Below are 23027 nucleotides of genomic sequence, written 5' to 3'. Positions count from 1 at the left end.
ATAACTAACTAAAAGGAGAAACCGGTCTTGAACCATTGCTTGATGACTTAGTTTTTCAAAATCAAAAAAAAAAAAGTAAAAAATGAGACTTCTGAAGTCGATATTAATATACGAAAGCTTTATTTTCTTTTTATCACATAACGAAAACAAAACAAGCATCACAAATATTCCATATTAAGTAGTTAATATCATCCAATCCACTTCCTTAGCATGAGACGACAAGCCCACCCCCAAAAAAAAGAAGGGTCATTAATTCTAGATGAGACGGTTATGAACACAAACACAAACCCTAATGTCCCAACGAGTTCAACGATAGAACAACACTACATGCCCTGTGACCAACCACACCAGAAATTAACCAGCTGTGACGGTGGAAGAAGATGAAGCGACAAAGCTAGGCTTACCCCGGCCCATTGTGAATCCTCTTGTGCCATCCGGCATTCGAGGTACAGGTGGTTGTTTGACGGCAGCAGATTGTTCGTTATGAACTGGATTATTTGCCGGCGGCGTGCCAATGGCATGGCCATGGCCATGACCACCACCACCACCACGGTGATGATTATTGATGTTATGATATTGCACACGTCCACGACCTCTGCCTTTGCCTCGCGCCTTGCCTCTCCTTCCGCCGCCTTCCCTCTCATTAGCCCCTTCTTCTCCTCCCTGTAGAACTCAACTCATGCAATTAATAATAGTGCAAATGTCCAAAGTGGTCCATATAAACTCAACTCATTAAGAGCTCCTTACCAGAGTTTCGAATGCTGATTCAGCTTGTTGGGAAGGATCGTCTACTTGGTTGGTTGAATTTGAATAAACCTCTTCCTCTTCTCCAGCTCCTTCGCCATCATTTCCTGCTTTTCTTCCACGTCCAGAACTATGTTTTGCCTGCTATTTATTCAGCTTAAGAATCATTTTTTGATAGGGATACTAGAGAAAATTGCTAATTCAAACATGAATATATAGAGATGTCAATGTACGTAAGATAAAGCTAGAAGCATGTAAATACCATGCATTTATTTAATAAACGAAGCCTTAGGCCACTTCTCCAGTTCCTCTCTTTATTAACCTCAGCAACCTGTAGTTGTGTAGAAATTCAATCAAATTTAAGTATAAGAAGCAAGGACAGAAGAGATAACAAATTAATATAAATGAATATCAGTTCTAGACTTACAGCTCGCTCAGCATCCTCGACCGTTTCATACTCCACAAATGCATGCAGCTGCATGTTAGAAAGTGAAAATAAGTAATTAAGTAATCTAGAGTATGATTTTAATTGTCATAATCTACAACAACAACAAGTCTTTATCCCACTATGTAGGGTTGGCTATATGAATCTTTTTTCTCTATTGTGTCCTATTACAAATTAAATTCTCATTTAAATTTAATTAAAAAAAATATTTTTAAAACGTCATAACCAAGTCTTTTTAGGTCTATCTCTACATTTCTTAATATAGGCTGGATCTAATACATCTACTTTCCTAACAAGATCATTGAAAGGCCAATATTTTACATGACCAAGCCATCTAAGGCGGCTCTCTCTAATCTCATCTACCATTGGAGCTAATTCAACTTTTTCACATATATACTCATTTCATATCATATTTCTAAGTATGCAACCACTCATCCAGCTGAGCATCTTCATCTCTACAATACTTAACTTAATTTCACATTTTTCTTTTAACGACCAACATTCTACACCATAAAGCATTGAAAGTATCACTACCATCTTATAAATTTTTTCTTAAATTTGAGGGGGGGTACTTTTCTATCACACAATAGACCCGATGCATTCCTCTACTTCAACTATCCAACTTGAATTCTACTAATAATATTTTCATCTATTTCACCGTTGCTTTAAACAATAGTCCCAAAATATTCAAAACGTGCACTCTTTTTAATAATTTGATCACCCAATATCACAATCCCACCATTAGATTGTTGACCTCCGGATGAAACCCGAAATAGCAAAAGAGAGAAGAAGCCAAAAATCCCACGTACAAACCTTATACTCGTCAGATGCATCGATGCTAACACGCGAATCCCGCCAAAAATCCCGGAAACCTCGTATCTGTCGATGGCATCCCAGAAATCTCGCTGAATCGGTGTGCAGTCGGTGCCGTTCCGGAAATCTTGCGCAAAATCTGCGATCCTTTCCTCGATCGAGCCCCATTCGTGCCTTTAAAACGAAACCGAACCCCTCCTCTTCGGCTGCTCCCTCCCGTAACTCCTCCCTCTACTCTCGTCGCTACTCCACATACGAGAATCCCGATCTCCTCTCCGATCCCGACCACAAGCCACGATCGTCTCTTCCCACACGGCTCTTCTCCCTGCTCTTCTCTCGTTCGCGAATTCCACACGACCGAACCCCTCCTCTTCGGCCAGCTTCCACGACCTCTTCTCCTCCCGTAACTCCACCCTCTTTGCCGCGCCCGTCCGACCTCCGAGAGAGAGAGAGAGAGAGAGAGAGAGAGAGAGAGAGAGAGAGAGAGAGAGAGAGAGACAGGGACCACGATGGCCCGGGATGACGGAACCATGGGATCTTGATCGGGTCCATCATCCATTCCCCCACCATCCGCTTTAAGTGCTAGGTGGTGAAATTTCTATTTTAAATACCCTAAATCAAAATCCAATTTCCAAATCCAATTTCTACCAGTATCCTAAACCATATGCTGCTACTGTATGCCAGATACCACGTATCTCTACGTATCTGATCGACGACTAGCCTTAATCGAAAGTTCTCTCTCGTGATCGAGAGGGGTAATTAACTATAGGGGCTTGCGCCTATAGGAAACCAGAACTCAGATCATAAAGTCCTCACAAAATGAGGGCGAAATCTAGTCTTATTTACAAACCCATCTGCCTTCCAAAATTTACCTCAGAACTTATTCAGTTAAAACTACCTCGCCGGATAAAAGAAAAGCGAGTGGAGGCCGAGGCCGAATTTTCGGAGCCCACATAGATCTAATTTTATAAAATTCGCACTTCATGTATTCATTTTTAGATCTACTCAAACGAAAACCTTTAGACTCTATGATTGACCTCCATAATCTAAGCTTTTTATCAACTCCTTCAATAGTCTTATCAACAAAAAGAATATCATTAGCAAAAAGCATATACCAAGGTACATCCTCTAGCAAATGTCTAGTAAGAACATCCATGACTAAGGGAAAAAGATATAGGATTAAAGCTAATCCTTGATCTAATCCAACTGAAAAACAAAAAAAAATTTGTCAAACTTTATCATACGCTTCCTCTAAATCAATAAAATATCATATGTAGATCATCCTTACTCTCTCTGTACTTCTCCATCAAACCTCTCAACAATTGTATAACTTATATAGTAGACCTACTCAGCATGAATCCAAACTGATTTTTATAACTATGCTTAATTAATCTCTCCCATAATTTTAATGTATGACACAATTCCTCTATAATTTGCACAATTTTGTGCATCACCTTTATTTTTAAAAATAAGAATCATCACTCTTCTCCACTCATATGGCATCTTTTTAATCTTCAAAATAATATTAAAGAATTTAGTAAGCCAATAAATTCTTTGATATCCTAAGCATTTCTACGCTTAGATTAAATATTATCAGGTCCTACAACTTTTCCATTCTTCATTTTCTTTAGAACTTCTCCAACTTCAATTTTACTAATACAATGATAAAAAAAAATTCATATTTTCATTTAGGGTGTTAAGGTCACTAAAGTAAATTATATTCTCATAGTCTCATTAAAAAATTTATCAAAATATCTCATCCACCTATATTGAATATCATATTCTAAGAAAAATACTTTTGATTTTCATCCTAAATGCACTTCACTTAAACTAAATTCTTAATTTTCTTATCTCTTTTTTTGGCTAATTTATACATCTTTCATCCTCCTCAGTATCTAATAAAGAAAATAATCAAAATTGTCTATTGAATTTTTAAGAAAGATCAAAATAGTCCATTTTGGTCCTTAAACTCTTTCAAGAGAAACCAAAATAGTCACAACATGACGCGGGACTATTTTGGTTCCCTTTTAAGGACTTGCGAGACCAAAACAGTCATTTAATATAGTTAGAGAACATTTTGGTTCTTTATAACGAGTTGAGAGATAATTTTGATCATTTTTTTATATCTAATATATTATATAAATCACTAAAAATTAAATTCTTTGCATCACATATTGCTTTCTTAGACTCCCTACGGGCCCCTCTATATCTTTCCCAAATTTTTAAGCTTTTAAAACTAAACCAAATTATATAATAAAACTTCTTATTTTTTATCTTATCTTACACAATTTAATTCCTCCACCAACTAACCTAAATAAAAAAAAACATGAGTACAAAAAAACCATAAAGGGATAATCAAGTGTCGAGAGAGATGTATACGTTTATCTGAAGAATTCAATAAGCCTTATAAAACCTATATAAACACGAACCCATTCTTCTTGAGGGATTTAACCAATGACAATGCAGATATCCGCAAAACGCACACACAACCAACATCAGGCAGTGAATACATTATTCATTTTCTTGAATTCTTATTAGTGTTTTGAGCACGGTAATGTAATGAGGGTAATGCCATGAAAAAGCAGTGAAAGGCCAAGATTTGGCGCTTCATTGGAAAGAAGTGAGGAAAAGGACAAAGGGGAAGAGAGTGGGTGTGCAGAGCAATAGTAGGACGAGTAAAGAAAGAAAGCAATCCACTTGGGGCCCACCTTTCATTCATCCAAAAATTTAGAAATTATTTTCCTTATGAAGTTACTTAGAGGAGATTATCATTAGAGCATGTATGATAAAATAGAATGTCATTGAACTATCAAAACCCATCTATCTGGCAAGTCAGTGATCATTGAGTCTACTGTACCAATATAATATCCAGGTTGTGAGAAATATATGTTGATGGTTGATCTACACCAACTTCTAGGGATGACATTAACTCCCCTTTGGAGAGTGAAAGGTATCGAACATATCAGGCAGATCACAAGCCAATTCCTGCAATTCATCGTGTGCGCTCAAAGAATCATTAGCAGGAGAGTGACCAATCAAACGAGTTAGTATTGTTGATTGAAGAGATGCAAGGAATCCACTGAAGAAAACTTGTAGGAAGCAAAGGAGGCTCAGAGTGCCTAGATAAGGTAACAACTCCTCAGTCTGTAAGCAGGACTGGTATTAACTCAACTTAAAAGTCCAATATTTTTGCATTGGTACCTAATCTCTTCTAATAGTGGGATAAGAAAAAAAAATTAAAAGCACTCACATGGAGTTTTTAAAGGTACTTCATGTAAAATGACAAGTCCTAAATAAACCAAGACATAATCAAAGACCACCAACCTCAAATCCCAGATTACTTCTATAAGAATTAGCTATATTGCTTGATTTTGCGCATAATGCCAAGCAATTACATCTTGCCCGCATGGCATGAGGAGTAAGTAGAAGGCATACAAATCACCACCTTGTTTCACAGCTTTACTTAGTTGATAATTCCTATATTGGCGAAGTTGTAAAATTGTGCTCCAGAGAATGCCAATAGAACCTACCCTCCAAGAGATAAATGATCTCTCAACTCCAATAAGTAATTCCCAGCTAAAAATCACGTGAAGGAGCATGTGCATTGCATAGATAAGAACCTTTGTTAAAGAAAACAGCTCGAATGAGAAGAGTGGGAGAACTTTGATGGGTCATACCTTGATTTCATTTCAAATAATGTGGAACTCACAAAAAGAACAATAGGCTTCTTGAAGTTGTTTACAGATAGGAATACTAATGCACATCATTTTTAGATAGAGAGAGACCACAAACAGCTTCATTGGGTATAATGACTATGGAGGTACAACAACCAAGTCTGCCTACAAATTTGCTATCCGATGGAAGTTTAACATTTCAAAGTAAAAATACAAGTCTTTGCTTGCGTTGTCTCCCAATATTCTCGCAATATTCACTGTTTTTCCTGCGCATAGTTGCTGTCCACTGTTCGAGACAGCAGTTTTTCTCCTTGTTCGGCTTCAGTTTTGGTTAGGAACTACTTGAAATCAAGTATTTCCTATCAAGGTACAACCAAGTCTGCCTACAAATTTGCTATCCAATGGAAGTTTAACATTTCAAAGCATGACAAGAACTTAAATTCTTTTGCAATAGAATAAAACATACAACTTGGTGGTTGAAATAGAGAACAAATTCTTTTGGCAACTAATACGGGATCAGAACATATAACTCTAACATATATGGATATCATCATTGTCGCTCAGCCTTTTGATGAACCATGTCATATTAAGCATGTATATACGAAACATTCATGGTGATTATCTCAAAACAATATCAACAATTGCTCTGGCATTTTCTTATAAGCACAAAAAAAATCAGCATCATCATTAGCCTCATTCCAACTATTTAGGCGGTGTCTAATATGCAATAGAAAAATATATTAAATATTTTTGGCGTCCTGGTAATGTCTTTGAAAAGTCCATTTTCTTGAAAAAGCCATCACTAACCATCTCAATTGAAGATAAAAGTTAGTGCAAAAACAATATAAGATGTTGATAGTTATATCAGAGGAATATTTATAGCCCTTTGATAAGCCTAGATAAAAAACATCAACCTCCATCTTGTTAAAATCATCTACTCCTACATTATCTTGAGATATTTTATTAATTTGCTCGTTTAGCTCTTTGTTCATATGTGTCCAAATTTCTTCTTCAAAATGATCAAAATTATAAGTACCGTGTATGCTTTGCTACATGTAAAAACCAATTGGCGTGCAATATTTTAGTGCGCTTATGTCTCACAACCTCACAGGCGAAGGAGCAAGCTTCTTGGCAATATTGAGACAAATGTGAAATTTTTGAAGGTAGACAAAGGGATCACCTTCCAAGGAGATAGATGAAAGGGAAGAACAACACCATTAACAATAATATCAATAGAATTTTTTCATAATAGATCCTTAAAACCAACAACATCAACTTTGAAAATATAAGTAGAAGCCTGGAGATCTTCACATGCTATGTGCCAAATTACTATAATTGAAGAACTTACTGTTTCCCTTCTTAATTCATTTGGTTCACGGTTATCTTGGGTTGGCTTAATCAGGTCCGCTTAGTTGGGTCATATAAGTGGATCATTAAATGGTTTATATTAAATTAATTTAATTGATTTGAATTTCAGTAGCCATATTAGGATTTGGGAAAGATCTAAAAAAAATTTGAATGAGTCATTAAGGGTTTCTTTGAATTTAACTAGTATACCATCACCACATTTATCTTTACTATCACAACACCCAATTCTTAAATATTACATATATAAACCATATTATTTTATCAAGTCTTATGAATATAGCACTCCGTTAATTGGGGTTAATTTAAAGCAAATGTTCCAAAAACTTTAAAAAGAATATTCTCTTAAATTTTATAAGAAAGGTTATGTTCTATTTGAAGTGAAAATTTTCCATTTTATTCATTATGTAATAATTTTATATTGAGAAAATAGGCAAAAAATGTGTAGCATATTTTCTTAAACTAGAGGTGATGTTATGAAAATTGTGGTTGCCTCTTCTTGCCTCGATTTATTTGCACTCATATAAATGGACCGAGCATTATGATAGATGTATCATAACGTCATGTACAACATATGATAAAAGAACATATTATAATTATTTGCATTGAAAATTATTGTTGCTAAATGTAAATGTTTGTTCTATGAAATTTAAAAAAAAAAAAGAAAAAAAATATAATGACTAATTATAACAATATTTGATGTCAAAACAATTGTCTTTTAAAGACTAGTTTGTGGGCGACCTATGATGATGAGTCATCTGTCGATATGAGAAGAAAAGGCCTAAAAGTTTTTGCATGCAAAAGATAAGGAAAGTAGAAATTAAAAAATAACAAATCATTTTAAAAAAGGATAAAAACTATAGCGAATTAGCTCAAATATAACTATAGTATGTTACAAAATGGTCTAATAATAAGAATTAGAAAATTAAAGTGTTATACTACTTTTCAAAAAAATGGAGGCATATTAATAAATTAGCAAATTTTTTGATATACCAATTAAAATCCTCTTCTTTTCTTTAGATTACTGGTCCTGATTTTGTGCATAAGAAGAAAAAGTATCAAATGAAAGGATGATGATGTGCATTTTCTAAGGAAAATAACTGTGCTTGGCGGGGGGTAGCCAAATGGATAACCGAATGTAGTGGAAGAAGATGAGGGGTTAGATTTTGACTTTAGTTGGTTTTTTCATAAGATTTAAAATTGTTTATAGCTAAAAGAAGGGACAATTTGGGAATTTGTTAGGAGTTCCTTAGCTATCAAATTTAGGAGGAACTTAAGGAGGATTACATGGAGTTGATTTTCAATTAGAAAGGATAGTTTTTTTTTTTTTTTTTGTTAGTTGAATGATGAAGAGAGAGAAAGCAGAGATTGTGAGAGTGGCATGTAACGTAGGAGATTGATAGAGGATTTCATCTTTGTTGAATGAAGAGAGAGAGAGAGAGAGAGAGAGAGAGAGAGAGAGATTGGCAGGTAACGTAGGAGATTTGTAGAGGGGTTCATCTATTATCATGCACGACAAAAAGAAAGGATATCTCATGGCTATGGGGTTACAGGAGAGTTTCAAGAAGGTGATGTCGTGACCTTGGCATACATCCATTAAGTTTCTTCATTACCAACTTCTTGAATTCAAAAACTTTGGTTCGAATGCCATTTACTGATGAAAGGGAAATAGAAGTTGAGTTTGTAAAGACCCCTCAATCCATTGATTTATTAAGAACGGAAGAACCTGATACGGAGAGAGAAGAGATGAATGTCTGCCTCAAATTGAGAAAGATGGCTTGAAGAAAGAGCAAGAACCTAGTAGTGAATCCCAAGAGGCCTTCAGCTTGGAGAGGAAGAGATTCAGCCAAATAGAGTCATAGAGATGATTGGCTGGGAAAGATTAAAAAAAAAACCAGGAAAAAGTAATATCTTTATTTCTACTATTCAACCATCTCGATTCCAAAGCCTAACATGCATATTAGTAGCCATAAATTCATGAATATTCTAACCATAATAACAATAACAAAATGTCAAGCATATTCAAAATGATAAATAATTATTTACCCCTAGCCAACTGACAAAATGAAAAATAAAGGCAACCAACATAAAATGACAATATAACTATTGGCAAAAACAAATGACTAAATCCTAAAACATATATAAGATACAAAATGATAAACAAAATATGACTAAACTGAGGTAAGAAATGACTCAAGACTGTGGACTGAAAATAAGCATCTCACTACATCAAATAGTATCTAGTATAGGATCAGCAAATAAACTTATGCATGCCAAGCAAAACTGAAGGCTGAGGAATTCTTTCTTTCAAAAAAGGGAGATGGGTTGCCCTAGATACATTCTCATTGGCTCCTAATGAGATGAAAAAACAAATTGCAACAGGTGTAGTATCAATCCATATTTGTTAATGGCGAATGTCACACCATGGCACAAAGGTCCTAGGTCCCTTTGAAGCCAAGGCACATAGCGCACGACGCAACACATGCCATTTTGAACATGGCGCAAACTATAAGGTTTACTTGAGATAATTAAGGTTTTAATAGTAATGGGACAAATTGGAGCAATTGGATCAACTTTTTTTAATGAAAATTTGAAAACTTAAAAGATATCAATTGATTGGAGAAATGTTTGGGTAGTATTCAAGAACAAGATTTAGTAGAGTGAAGAAGTTCAAAACGTTGTAAGAAAATTAAATTTTATGGTGTGAAAAAAGGTAAAAACTATTGAGAGATAATGATTAAGAGGAAGCTAAAAGTTTTGCAGGGTGAATAGTATGTAAAATAAAATCTATTAACATTTTGAAAAAAAAATTGGATGGCTTAAATAAAACAAGATTAAGATGCATGGATATGACTCAGAACCAAGTGACAACATCTTATTTTCTTGAATAGTATTACGCCTTAACTAGATGATGACCAAAAAGGATCCCGATATTAAGGTTCTTATTTTCATTAAAGTACCAATCTAGAAGTTAAGGTTTGTTGTAAAGGGACTAAAGCATCTTCATTACAAAGTGTGTAGGTAATCATTGAAAACCATAAAATTACTACTTGTTGTAATAGGACTAAAGATCTAGGTTTGTTTGAGGTACTCGTACGAACAAGGAGCAGCGGAAGGAAGGACGAAGGAATACCCGGACGAACGAGTTCCTGTGCATAATCGAGTGTAAAGGGGACAAAATCTTGTGTGGTGGAATTAGGTGTGAAGGGAGCAAAATCCCGTGCGGGGGAATCGGGCGTCCAAAATTGCTCACGGCTTCGACTGTTGAGGGATCGGGCATGACTCTTAGGGGCGTGAGGCCTTTAGGTTTAGTAAATAAATAAATAACTAATAATATAAAATTTATTATTATATTATTTAGAAATTAAAATATATAAATATTTCAAAATTATTTAACCTAAAATTTAAATTGCGTTCGCTATGCGCCATTGCGCACACATGACGCACTTAGCGCGCGCCAACTTCAACTTAAACATAGCGCCATGCAGTTGGAGCCATAGGTGTGTCGCGCCACACCGTGCGCTATGGCGCGCGCCATTCTACGCCATTGATAAAGTAGGCATCAATCATACCTTGTTAGGAGTTAATGTACCTCATATTCACTTAAAGCAACTCAAAATTTGCTGACTAATCAAGAATAATAGTTTTAACAAATCGTTAGGTAGATAAAATTGATTTGTTTAGAGCAACATTATACAAATGCTCAATTTATAAAAGTACTTAATTGTGAAATAAAATGACATTCACATTGAATTTACAACATGGTAGATTTAATTAAGATTAAATAAACATACCTACCTGTGGGCTCCGAAAATTCGGCCTCGGCCTCCACTCGCTTTTTCTTATTCGGCGAGGGGAGTTTTAACGGATAAGTTCCGAGGTAAATTTTGGAAGGCAGATGGGTTTGTAGATAAGACACTACCCAGAGATTTCGCCCTCATTTTGTGAGGACTTTATGATCTGAGTTCTGGTTTCCTATAGGCGCAAGCCCCTATAGTTAATTACCCCTCCCGATCACGAGAGAGAACTTTCGATTAAGGCTAGTCGTCAATCAGATACGTTGTATCCATAGATACGTAGTACCAGGCATGTAGTAGCAGCAATGGGTTTAGGTTGGAATTTGAAGAGTTTGGGAAGGATTTGATATTTAAAGTAGAAATTTCACCATCCTACACTTAAAGCGGATGGTGGGGGAATAGATGATGGGCCCGATCAAGATCACATGGTTCCGTCGTCCCGGGCCATCATGGTCCCTGGTCTACTTAGTCAGAGGAGGTAGTCGACCCAACCTGACAGAAGGATCCTTGTCGGCAGCCATGGGTTGCTTCGTCCAAGGGGACCTTGTAGACCGGGGGTGAATGTTTGTCTAAGGGGACAAATTTAAATCCACCTTAGCTAACAGAGGGCTTTGCCCTATCGATCATATCCTATTGATTCATATCTCAAGGATTTAATGCCATTAAGGAGCGTATTGGCTCTGGCCATAACCGCTATCTGTGGTGCCATTTGGCGGCAAAACCACTAGGTTCAGAGGGCCCCGGGTCATAACCGTTTACCTGCAGTTCCATTTGGCGGCGAAACTGCCGGTTAGAGGACACGTACCACGTCCTTACTGGCAAGAGATTGTTTGAGAATGGATCCTAGTAATATTTTCGACTAGGCATTTGGCTCTTTGTGAGCTAGAGTTTATTTGAATTTGTCCACCCCGGCAGACTGTTGCAGAGGGTGGATGGATTTTGCTTTAAGTTTTTGGATGGATAGATTTTTATTTTAAATATCTTGGAATTTCGAATTATTGCGGAGCTTTGGATTTTGGGGATTTTTGGATTTTGTGGAGTTTTGGGTTTTGGATTTTGTGGACTTTTAGGAGACATTTGAAAATATTTGGAATGGACCCCTCCGGTTGAGATTTGCATTCAACACGGCCATCATCGGGGTGTTGTGGGGTCATTTCTCTTTATGGATTGAACCTTGTCAACTCTATCGGGCTGTCGACAGAGGATCGGGTTTTGTAGGCTTTGAGCCTTTATTAGTGAATTCATATTGTTGTAGGCTTTGATGACCTAATATGAATGTTTTAAAACAAATATATCGGTCGCCACGACTTTATATTTGCTTAATGGTTCGAACCCTGTCGACTTCTATTGACCCGTATAGAAGGATCAGTTTCGAACCTGAATTCACTTGTCAACCCGCGCAGCATCCCTAGACGTCACGTGTGTACCAATAATACGCTCGTCGGGGCCCTTGCGGGTTGAGAATATATTTCCCCCTTTAGTGTACCTATGTGTATACAAGCTATTGTGCACGTGCGGGAGTATTTTAAAAGTATTTGTAGACGCCTTCTGTCTGCTTGTACTGAGGTTGCAGATCCGGTGGCGTGACGTAGCAGCTTTTAAATAGAGTTGTTCGCTGCTTCATACAGGTAGACTGTCGTGCACTACTCGTTGCTTCATGCAAATGGATTGTAGTGCACTAACAAATCTCCTGCTTTATTGTAGATGCTCGCATCCATTGTAGTTCTTTGGCATTTATTCTTAGGTTGTATGTAATATTCGGAGTGGAGCGCCAGTAGAAGCTCGTGGGAGCTTGTATCTGTCGTATTCTTTATGCACTTTGTTGTAGTATCTGGCTCACGTAGTACATCCGCCACTGCTGTATGTAGGTAGATAGATGTTTTCCTTCACATACTGGAATTGACTTCAGGATACTGCATTTACTGAAGTCTTTCTGCATCTACCCATCAGTGGCCGGCATGTGGCACGTACATTTGTCTTTGTAGAAAGATCGAATGTGTTGCAGATCTTTTGGTTGTTATATATGAGTAGGAGTCGTACACCTTACAACTGTTCATTTCTATAGTGCATTGACTTGGTGGAGATTGTCGTATCTACTACGAGCTCCTAGGAGTGTTTGTAGAAGAACCATTGCTCCTGCATCAAATCCACCTTTTCACCAATCTCAGGTGGTTTGATGATCTCAGGTGGTTTGATGATTGCACTTGCTTGTAGGGGTGCAGATCTTTCTTTATTAGTCTCTCGTATTGCCATCTCAATCAACATGCATTGTTGCTTGTGAGTGAACCAAATTTCACTTATATTTGGGATTTTAATGAGTGACCTTCATTCATTCATTGACCTCTGCCTGCATAATCAAACTTAATGATTGATATTCAGGTAATCATGCATTCATTAAATTTGATTATCTAATTATGGTTCAAATCCGGATTCACATCCACTATGCTTGATCTAAATCAAGCCCCGGTGTTCAAATCCTTCTGAAGTCCAACTCAAGTTTCTTGCTTGAGTCCAAATGCTTGAATCATATTTGATGTGCGAACCAAATCCAATTTGAGTTCAAAGTGCTATGTCCCATGCAGTCCTTTGAGTTCAATTGAATGTTCAAATTACTCAAATTTGGGTTCCAATTTTGATTCTTATTTTATTTGAATTTGGCCTTTAGAAATCATTTTGAGTTTTGGTTCTGGTCCACAGGTCCACAGTTCATTTGAGTCCACATCTTTGTTCTTTTGAGTTCTAAAGGTCCAGGTACGATTTCACCCGAAATTTCGGCAACCTCCTGGCGTCTCCCCCGTTTAGGGAAAAACTACGAGAAACTGGGCCTTTCCCACCACGCGCAATAAAGGCGTGTATGGTAGGTGTCATCTGACGAAGACACCGCGGCCGTGATTTTTTTTGTTCCTCCCACCACGCGCAATAAAGGCGTGTATGGGGTCTTTGACGGTACCTGTTTTAAATGACACAATTTGCTTTCCCCCCGCTCGGGGGTACTTATGAGTAACCCCGCCTCATCATAGGTGTCGCACCGGGGTCCCATCACACCACGCGCAATAAAGGCGTGTATAGGCAGTTTTCCGGTGCGCCACGAATGCCGAAGTAGAGTTTAGGCGATCGCTCGCTTTGTCGTAAGCATCAGACCGGCGTCCCATCCTACCACGCGCAATAAAGGCATGCATAAGAGTTTTTCCGGTCGGATGCAAACAACGACGCGAAAATCTGAGTTTAGAGAGTTCGTACCTTCGCGGGCTTCGATGGTGGCGGTTTAAAAATGCACAGTTTGCTTTCCCCCCGCTCGAGGGTACTTATGAGTAACCTCGCCTCGTCGTAGGTGCCGCACCGGGATCCCTTCCCACCACGTGCAATAAAGGCGTGTATAGGCAGTTTTCCGGTGCACCACGAACGCCGAAGTAGAGTTTAGGCGATTTTCGCCTCGTCGTAGGCGTCGGACCGGGGTCCCATCCCACCACGCGCAATAAAGGCGTGTATAGGCGGTTTTCCGGTGCGCCACGAACACCGAAGTAGAGTTTAGGCGAAATCCCTCCGTTAGGCGAATTTGCGGGATTTGGCCGAGAAGCATGCGTAAGGGAGATGGCTACCTTCTCAGTTAACGAGCTCTTGTTCTTGCTTGCTCCGATCAGACAGGAAGGGAAGGCCGTCGGAGGGAGCGAAGTCGAACTACCGTGAAGGAGCCGAAGAAGCCGCATGAAAGGAAGAAAGTTAACGTCATAGCGAGCGAGACTCCCGTCGCTGGTTCCGATCGAAAGGTCGGAGCCTTCGATCCGAAAGGGAAGGGACGCCGGAGGAGCAAAGTCGGCTAGCAAGGGAGGAGGTAGACAGATCTTCCTCTCTCTCTCTTTCTGTCTGTTCGTGTGTGGAGTCGGCACGGACAGGAGGTCGACGGGGTCGGGTAAGGCTACAGGCGGTGTGGAGTCGGAGCTGAGGATGGGATTCCGACCTTGGGAGATCGAATGGGGGTTGAGGAGGCGTCGGTTGCGTGGAGGAAGGAGTGGCTTCGGGCAAGAGGAGGAGTTTGGTGTCGGGAGTGAAAGCAGCTACGAGAGTTGAGGCTGAGTGATCGGCTTCGTTTTATAGCCGCGAATGGGAGGCGATCGAAGCGGTTCGCAGGATTTAGGCAGGATTTCCGCAGATTTTTCGGAGAAACGACGCAGACAACTGATGAATCGGCAGGATTCGCGGAGGCTTTCGTGGATCCGATGGGAATGTGCCATAGGATTTCTGTTTTGCTTTCTTCTCCTTTTCATTCCTTTGGTTATTGTTTAGAGGTCAACACTACCATGTGTATTGATGCCCATTCATTACTGTTTATAGATGCTTCGTAGAAGGCATGAAAATGCAAGAGAGAGAGAGAGAGAGAGGTACCTTATTGCAAAAAAGCATATCTAACTTTGATGATCTATTGGTTGGTGCAGTGGTACCATTTGGAGTTTGAGGATAACAGGTACGGATTGTCTTCACACTACAAAAGAGCTTGAAATCCTAAGAAACCTCAGATTTTGTAAGAATTAATAGAATAAATTACCTTCCAGCAGCAGAGAAAATCTTCATAAGGTTCTGATAAGAATGATCCTCAGGAAGGTTTTCAGCCACAACAATACGAGACTACACAGAAAAAAATAAAAAAATAAAGGAAATAAGAGTTTCTCTTATGGAACGTTTTATTATAAATTATAAAAACAATAATTAGCTACCTGCAATTCCTCAACGTCAGCTTCAGTGAAGGGCTGTAGGCGCCTAACTTTCTTTCCGTCGTCACTGATAACCTGAAAAAATTGTGTCCCACAATTAGGAAAACATTAAAAGTACAAGCATCAAAGAAATGTCAAAAAAAAAAAAAAAAACATAGAACTAGTTAATACACCGACAGGAAAAACACCTCTACAAAAAAGGACTGAATCAGAAGCTTACAAGTTTGGAAGATGTCCTTAGAGCATTAGCAAGCAAAAAATTGTTGTGCACCAATGCCTTAATCTTCTTAAAAGAAGCAACAACTGATATTGGCACTGCAGAAAGCGTTAATGACCCATTGTGAGTTAGATGCTCTACTATTTTTGAAAGCAAACGCAGTTTGATTTTATAGATGATGGAAAATTACATGGTGGGATAAGCACTGCCACAACAAGCAATTCAGATTACTTGGGACAGCACACATTTAAAATCACCGTTTTCCCTACCCTAGACTTAAAAAAAAAAAAAAAAAAAAGAGGGCTTCTATTAAGTTGACACCCAAAAGTAAAACTCAAGAAAAAATCTATGAAAATAATCTAGAGTTAAATGCCAATCATCAAATGTTTAGACAGAAAATACATTGTATTTCCAGCATATGTTTTGCACATAAACTCAAACAATAAATAAAAATTAAAACTTCAAATACATCAAACTTGGTGGTACGTTTCCAACTCTACCCTCAATATGTAACGGCAAAGACACGTTCTGTACAAATATAAAGATCTACCATGACAAGGAAAAAGCCATTACCCCGTCAGTCAAATGGAGACAAAGACACGATAACCACGATGGTGGAACATGTGACAATGAGTTACTATATCATGGGACATTATAATATTAATATAAACTATTCCAGAAATCCAGGCATCGGACATACATGTCATGACAACTATGCTTATGGTGTTACCATGAGCATATGCAGCTTGGTGTTCCAACGTGAAATCCTAATTTTCTATCAACATCATACGTGTAACGTGATGTAACACTTGTCAGTGATGCTTATGACTACGCATAGTTTTCAAAAAATGTATCGCTTTATGCGAGATGGCTAACACTTGTCAGTGATGCTTATCACTATGCATAGTTTTCAACAAAATGTGTTGCTTCATGCGAGATGGCTCTTGTGTATACAGATGTATATAAGATGGAAGACAATCTTGTGCCAGTGCCTTCGGTTTGTTGGTTGCGAAAGACTAATCAAATATGTCATGTTGCAAATTATAATAGAGCTTTTGAACATTATTAAAAGAATTGCTTCTTGCAGCATTTAACCAACTACACTCTTTCATGTATTTCTTGATTTGGCATCTTATATAGAGCTTCTTCTCACCCCAACATGGCTATATGTGCCTCGGTAGAGGTCTTCATCCTCATCATTATCTTGAACCTTTGATTTTATTCTTGGTCTTATTTTATTATCTGATTTTAGGTGGCATGATTGGGTTGGTTGATGTAGCTAGGTTAGAGATCATTTACAGGATATGATTTATCGTGCATTTTGCTTCTATTAATTGGTGGCTACTTTTGTGTATAGCAGTCATTTCATTTCCATTTCCATGATGCTCATAATATTTTAGAGATCAATCATGACTCTCTAACAATTGCTTGCTATGTTAATCCCTCCATTTGTGGTATTAACTCTTGGCAAAGTTTAATGGATAGTCTCCACACCCTTCGTAAGGCACGAAGAGTGCTTCATGAAATGAGACCATTCCACACCTTGCTGCGGGTATTGTTTTACGCATTCTTATTCCTTAGGCAGTCGACTTAGGATCTCACTATATTGTTGCCGATGTGACAACTTCAAAAACAGGCCTTGGTGTCATGGACACCTTGCTCGAGTTGGTTAATCCAAAGGTGACAGTGCCCTATGCTCTATGTGACTTTGATTCTTTCCCATCCTGCCATTTAGATGGTTACTGTGGGTGAGGCCATAGTTGCGTTGAGGTTGTGCTACCTAGTTAATCCTGCTAGTAGTCATATGCTTGTCTCAAAGATTAAGCCATGCACGTATAAGCATAAACTATTTAAAATTGTGAAATTGCGATGGCTCATTAAATCAACAATAATCTGTTTGATGGTATGTGCTACTCAAATAAGCATAGAAATTTAGAGCTAACAAGTGCACCAAAATCCCGACATCTGGAAGAGATGCATTTATTAGGCAAAAGGTCAATGTGGGCTTGCTCATTGCCATGATGATTCATCATAATTTTTTCATATGGCACGACATTGTAGATGAATTTTAAAATGTAGCAAGTCATATAAGAAAATTTAAAATCAATTTCATACATCAATTTTTTTTGGTTAAGTAATTCAACATTAATGCAACAATTTTTTCAATAAAACATATATTGAGGACCTTAGATGGAAATTCATATATATATATATAAGTTGGAAAACTTTTCTGAGGCAGAAGGGTCTGACAAGGTTCGTTCGTTAAAACTTTCATTCACCCTCGTAAGGTTTAACTCTATCATTTTAAAAACAGAGTGCTCGTACATGTCTGTTCTATAACTTGGAAATTTTAAAGCAAAAACAGGACTGGAAAAAAATTTTCAGTGGAACAGAGATTGAGGACCTACGGAAAGCTGGAAAACTTAAGGGTCCTGACAAGTTTCTTTCGTTGAAACCTACATTCACCCTTGTGAGGTTCAACTCCATCATAATTAAAACAAACTCCTCATACCTGTCTGTTCTATAACTTAAAAATTTTAACGCAAAAACAGGCAGGGAAAAAAATTTTGCTGCCAATACTTTTTTTCTAGTTGCTGTGGAGAAAAAATTGCTCAACTAGCAGGCTATTCTTTCGTTATAGTTGTTTGACAGAGGAAGACAGCAATGATACAGAAGCTTAATAGTAGGAGACCATAATCTAGTTCCTCTAAAAGAATGCATCAAGAATTTACATCTGGAATATGTTATAATCAAGAAATTATTTAAAATAACAAAATATACAATCAACAAAAAAGATAAATGCATAAGAAAAACTGGTTAGCTCACCAAATCCATCTGGATCTTTACTGATGAACCTCATCAAGTGTTCAGTAGTAGCCAGGTTTGCATCACTAAAGTAGTATTCCACCTGCCATTTTTAATGAAAGCATTCTTGAAAGGAACAACAATAAATGAATCTAGATTTAAGATACCTTTCAACTATCAGATATACCAAATTAAATGGTCGCAATTGGACAGAACATAAATGGACCATTGAGAAATTAAGAGTGCAACAAAATCTATGGATCCTTAGGAATAATGGTTAGCTCCTAATCATTTTAAAAACCCAACATCAGTCAGCCAGTTTGACACAATGAATGATTAGAAACCAAAAATATTACCAGTCTAAACAATCATTGCCGTAGAAAACAATTCAACAGTTAAAAAATATTGTAAAAGGCTAAATTTATTACTCTTTAATCATTCTGCAATAGAAATTGGAATAAGAGAAGGTTTGGACCAAGGAGTTGTAATCGGGAAAGGAAATTAGCAAAACACAGCAGGAGATTTGGCTGTCAAATTTTACTAGGAAAAAGCATAGCAACCAAAGATTTAACAAACTCATATAAACAACAAAGAATAAAAATTATCTTAATCATTTACAATTTCACAAAAAAAATTGATAAAAGCACTGGAAACTAGAAATTACAACAGGGTGAAGCACATATTGGTCAAAAATGGCACCAAGGGCACAGTATTCTTTCTCTAAACATTGGAAAGACCTGCATCTTAAACATCATAATTGTAAGCATTCAAAATAAGTTTATCTCAAAATACATGTTTAGAAGTAGTTCGAGGTAAGGTCCAGAAGTGAGCCTAAATGGCATAAGTTTTAGTGGTGAGTTTGTTTTGCATGAACCCGTTTCTTGCTAAGTTTCTATATTGTTCGGGCTACAATTATTTTACAAAACTTAGGTTAAATTAGTACTTAATTTGCCTTAGTAGTAAGGCAGTCTAATATCTTAATCATTTAGTAAAGCCGACTTATTATTTAATTAATAAGGTACAATAAATTAGAATAAATTTGCCTTAATAATAAATAGTTATTAGTAAAGCTAATAAAAGTGTGATTGTAATAATTAATATATTAATTACAACATTGTATCATTGATCAAAACAATTTATTATCCTAATTATTAGTTTATGAATGATTATAATAATTAGTCGGTCTAATTTGATATCCTTATTACTAATTCAAACATACATAATTAGATCAAGTAATTTCTTCAACTAATTGGTAACTGATTGGCCTAATTAATCCCTAATAATGCTTAATAATCTATTAAATAACCATTTTATGACTAATTACACAATTTATTATTTCAATCATTAACTAATAACTTTACTTATATGAGTGTAACATCTCATTTTATTCTTCATTAAATAGAATTTTAAATTAATTGAATAAATGGCTTAATTAATCTCCTAAAAGTTTAATTTAACATATGCTTATCAACTAAATTTAATTAGTTTTCCTGATTAATCAAACTATGATAAATTAGCTCAATTTGTTATCCTCACCTTACACTAATACTTGATTAGATCAAATAGTCCCTAACTAATTATTTTATTAGCTTTATAATATTTCACGATCATCATAAACAAAAGAAAAATTGGAGGTGACTATAAAACTCTGACAATTGGACTCACTTCTCATCTTTGAGAAGATGAGTTCCCAACATATAAACTCCCATCAATGTTTTACCAAACAAACACTTGAATTGGTTCCAAAAGTGAGTTCCAAGCACTTTGAGACACATAATGAAACAAGTAGTCCCGCAGTAACAGATAAAGTCTTGCAAAAAATTGACTTTTTATACTTCATAGTACTTGTAATTAGAGAAATATTTTCGCTGTTTGTTTTTTGGAGTAATATGTCCAAAAGTTCATTTCAGACAAAATCATCACCAATAAGAGATTACATCTTGTATTTATCGTCAGATCAATGAAAAGCTATTTGAAATTAGATCAAATAAGTTCAAATTCAACCCCAATTTGAACCACAGTTTGAACCTCAAATCTGAACCTGTTTTGAACCACATTTGAACTAGGTTTGAACCTGTTTGAAATCGAACTCGTGGATGGAATTTGCTGGGGAAGGCACTGCGAGATAATAGCTCTCTGGTGGCAGGCTTCGAAGGGACTAATACGTGGACAAAACTCATTAAGGAAGGCATCCCAAGACTGACGGAGTAGAGCGCTGAGAAAGGCATCACAGCACAATGACTAGTGTTGAAGAGAGAATTTCAGGATGGTAGCTCCTTAGTGGTAAGCTTTGATGGAACAAGCACATGAATGGAGCTCGTTATCGAAGGTATCACGGGATCGCGACGTGTGTTGAAGAAGAGAAGTTTGCAACGAAAGTTCCCCGGTGAAAGGCGTCAAGGGAGAAGTTTCAAATAAAGGTTTGAATTCAAACTAGTTCAAACATATTTTGTTTGCAATTGGATTTTAAAAAAGTCTAAGAGTACAATATGGAGAGTAATTTCGATCAAAATTGAGTTTCAGGCACATTCTACAAGAAAACTAAAAGAATAAATATTTCTCCAATTATGTGCCCTAAAGTTTTTTCTACTACTATAATACCACCAACTAAATAATCAAAAGAATTTTCCACTTAGAATCCGGCCACTAAACCCACTAAATGGCATTTGAAGAGCCAAATTGAACACATCGAGGTCTCCTAATTTGTCCACTAAACTGTAAGCACAGAATAACAGAGAAATAAGTTCCAGTTATCGAAAACCAATCAAGAACTAATTAACCTGCTTCGTGATCTTCTGCACGACATCTTCAGACAAACCTTCCCTGGCAGGGAGAGTAGAATCAGAATCGGCCGGCGCCTGCACAGACTCTTGGTCGCCAAACCCTCCTCTTCCAATCGCGCCCCCGTAGTACTCATACACCCCAATCGGCGGCCCCGGCGGGATGAATTGGGGGCTCACCGTGGGCGGAGGCGGGGGCGGCGGATGGAAGACGTGGATCACAGCTGGCGGAGGCGGGTGATGATGGATCTTAACAACCCGTGGATGACCGCCCACAGGCGCCGGTGATGGGGCTCGAGGAACAAACTCCGGAGCGCTGGCGTTGAGACGGCTGAAAGAGCTACTTCGGGAAATGGAGAGATCTGCGCCGGAGCTTCCAATCTCCGTCTGTGATCGATCGCCGGAGGAGGAGGTGGCGGAGAACGGGATCAGGTCTTCGTCGATTATGTCTAGGGGTTTCTCCGTAACATCTAGCTGCGCCATCGTTCGAATCGCTCTTAGAGTAGAGATTAGCAGGGAATTTTCTTTCTACTTTCTGGAGCAACGAGCCCGCAAGGGCGGAGAATAGTGGAGAGGAAATTCTCAGAAAATCGGGGTTCGGGGGGCGACGGCTATTTATAGTCGAATGGACCAATTGCCGACCACCGTTCGAATGTCGCTCGAAATAGGGTAGGCCATTCGCTTGATCAAAAAATTATCCCTCGATTGATTGGAAGAGATATTAGCTCTCTAATATCATAAATTTTAGCCACACTTTTGTAATTTATTATTTATTAATTAAAATTAATAATTCATTTTTTATTCTTATAAATATTAAAAAATTTACTAAGGTAAAAATTTTTCAAACTTTATGAAATTAGAGAAATTCTATTCATCAGTCATATATTTTTACTTGGTAAAATAAAAAAGAAAAATTTTATAAAAAAATATTGTTCTTAATGCTTGGATTATGATTTTAATCATTATTTGAAGGCGCCCCTCTTTTTTTTTTTTTCTTTGGAGTTTGGAGCTTCCCCTTCCAACATCCAACTTTTGCTTAAGTCAAAATCATCATCTCTCATGAAAACCTCTTCAACAAAAATAGAAACAATCTAAGGCTCCTTTGGGACGATTTTTTTACTACTGCTTAAAGCAACTTTTTAATACAAAAATTTTAATTTTTGTACTGAAAAAATATTTTAAGAAGCCGCAAACAAACAGTCTCAAATGAAACCTTAAACTGATCCAATTATATTATTTTTATAAAATTCTTCTTTCTAACTCTTCAAGATGCATATTTGTTAGTCTCCTAGACTCCCTCTCACATTCCAATTCTTCATAAACCCCTATTTTTTCATAAAAAGTCATTAATTTTAAAGCAATAGGCTCACAATCTGTTCTTACTAAAGTTGATTTTCTCACAATTGCTCTTTATATTATTGTTCCTTAGGATCCTCCTCCACTTACTGAACTTTCTGAACCCTATTAGTATCATCTCTAAGATAGCCAACAAAATTGATTCTCCCTTTGTTCAGAACTTTCTCACCTTTAACAAAATCATGTATGACTTTCAACTGGATTAATTGTAGCTTGATCGGCCAATATTTAGCATAGAAAAGAGTAACCAATTCTTTCAAAATTTATCAACAGCTCATTTAAAAACTATAATTTCATAGAAGAAAGTTTTCCAATAAAATTC

The 23027-nt window shown here is 37.2% G+C and overlaps 1 protein-coding gene across 2 annotated transcripts; it reads right to left on the bottom strand.

Moving 5' to 3' along the window:
* Positions 1–97: 97 nt before the first annotated feature.
* On the bottom strand, positions 98–21947 carry LOC110102343 (la-related protein 6B). 2 transcript variants are annotated; one of them, XM_020830655.2, is made up of 10 exons: positions 21350–21947; positions 18591–18672; positions 15768–15862; positions 15551–15622; positions 15382–15461; positions 15222–15318; positions 1172–1219; positions 1007–1075; positions 748–888; positions 98–663 (listed from the first exon to the last, which is right to left on the bottom strand). In XM_020830655.2, the coding sequence occupies exons 1-10, from the start codon at positions 21830–21832 to the stop codon at positions 355–357; spliced, it is 1476 nt and encodes a 491-aa protein (XP_020686314.1). In that variant the 5' UTR covers positions 21833–21947; the 3' UTR covers positions 98–354. The 2 variants fall into 2 exon arrangements, with proteins under 2 accessions (XP_020686314.1, XP_020686315.1); XM_020830656.2 differs by having other exon boundaries at positions 748–885.
* Positions 21948–23027: the final 1080 nt, after the last annotated feature.

Source organism: Dendrobium catenatum, unplaced genomic scaffold (assembly GCF_001605985.2).
Source record: "Dendrobium catenatum unplaced genomic scaffold, ASM160598v2 fragScaff_scaffold_733, whole genome shotgun sequence".
Classification (NCBI taxonomy): Eukaryota; Viridiplantae; Streptophyta; class Magnoliopsida; order Asparagales; family Orchidaceae; genus Dendrobium; species Dendrobium catenatum.
The sequence above is the reverse complement of the archived record's forward strand: the minus strand, read 5'-3'. Positions and strand labels throughout refer to the sequence as shown.

Bases quoted from the DNA above. Each gene is read 5' to 3' on its own strand.
- LOC110102343 (XM_020830655.2), bottom strand. From the start codon at position 21,832: ATGGCGCAGCTAGATGTTACGGAGAAACCCCTAGACATAATCGACGAA. The intron at 15,462-15,550 runs GTAGCTAATTAT...TTTTCTGTGTAG, and splicing joins CTGACGTTGAGGAATTGCAG to TCTCGTATTGTTGTGGCTGA. The intron at 889-1,006 runs GTATTTACATGC...CTGAATAAATAG, and splicing joins GTTTATTAAATAAATGCATG to CAGGCAAAACATAGTTCTGG.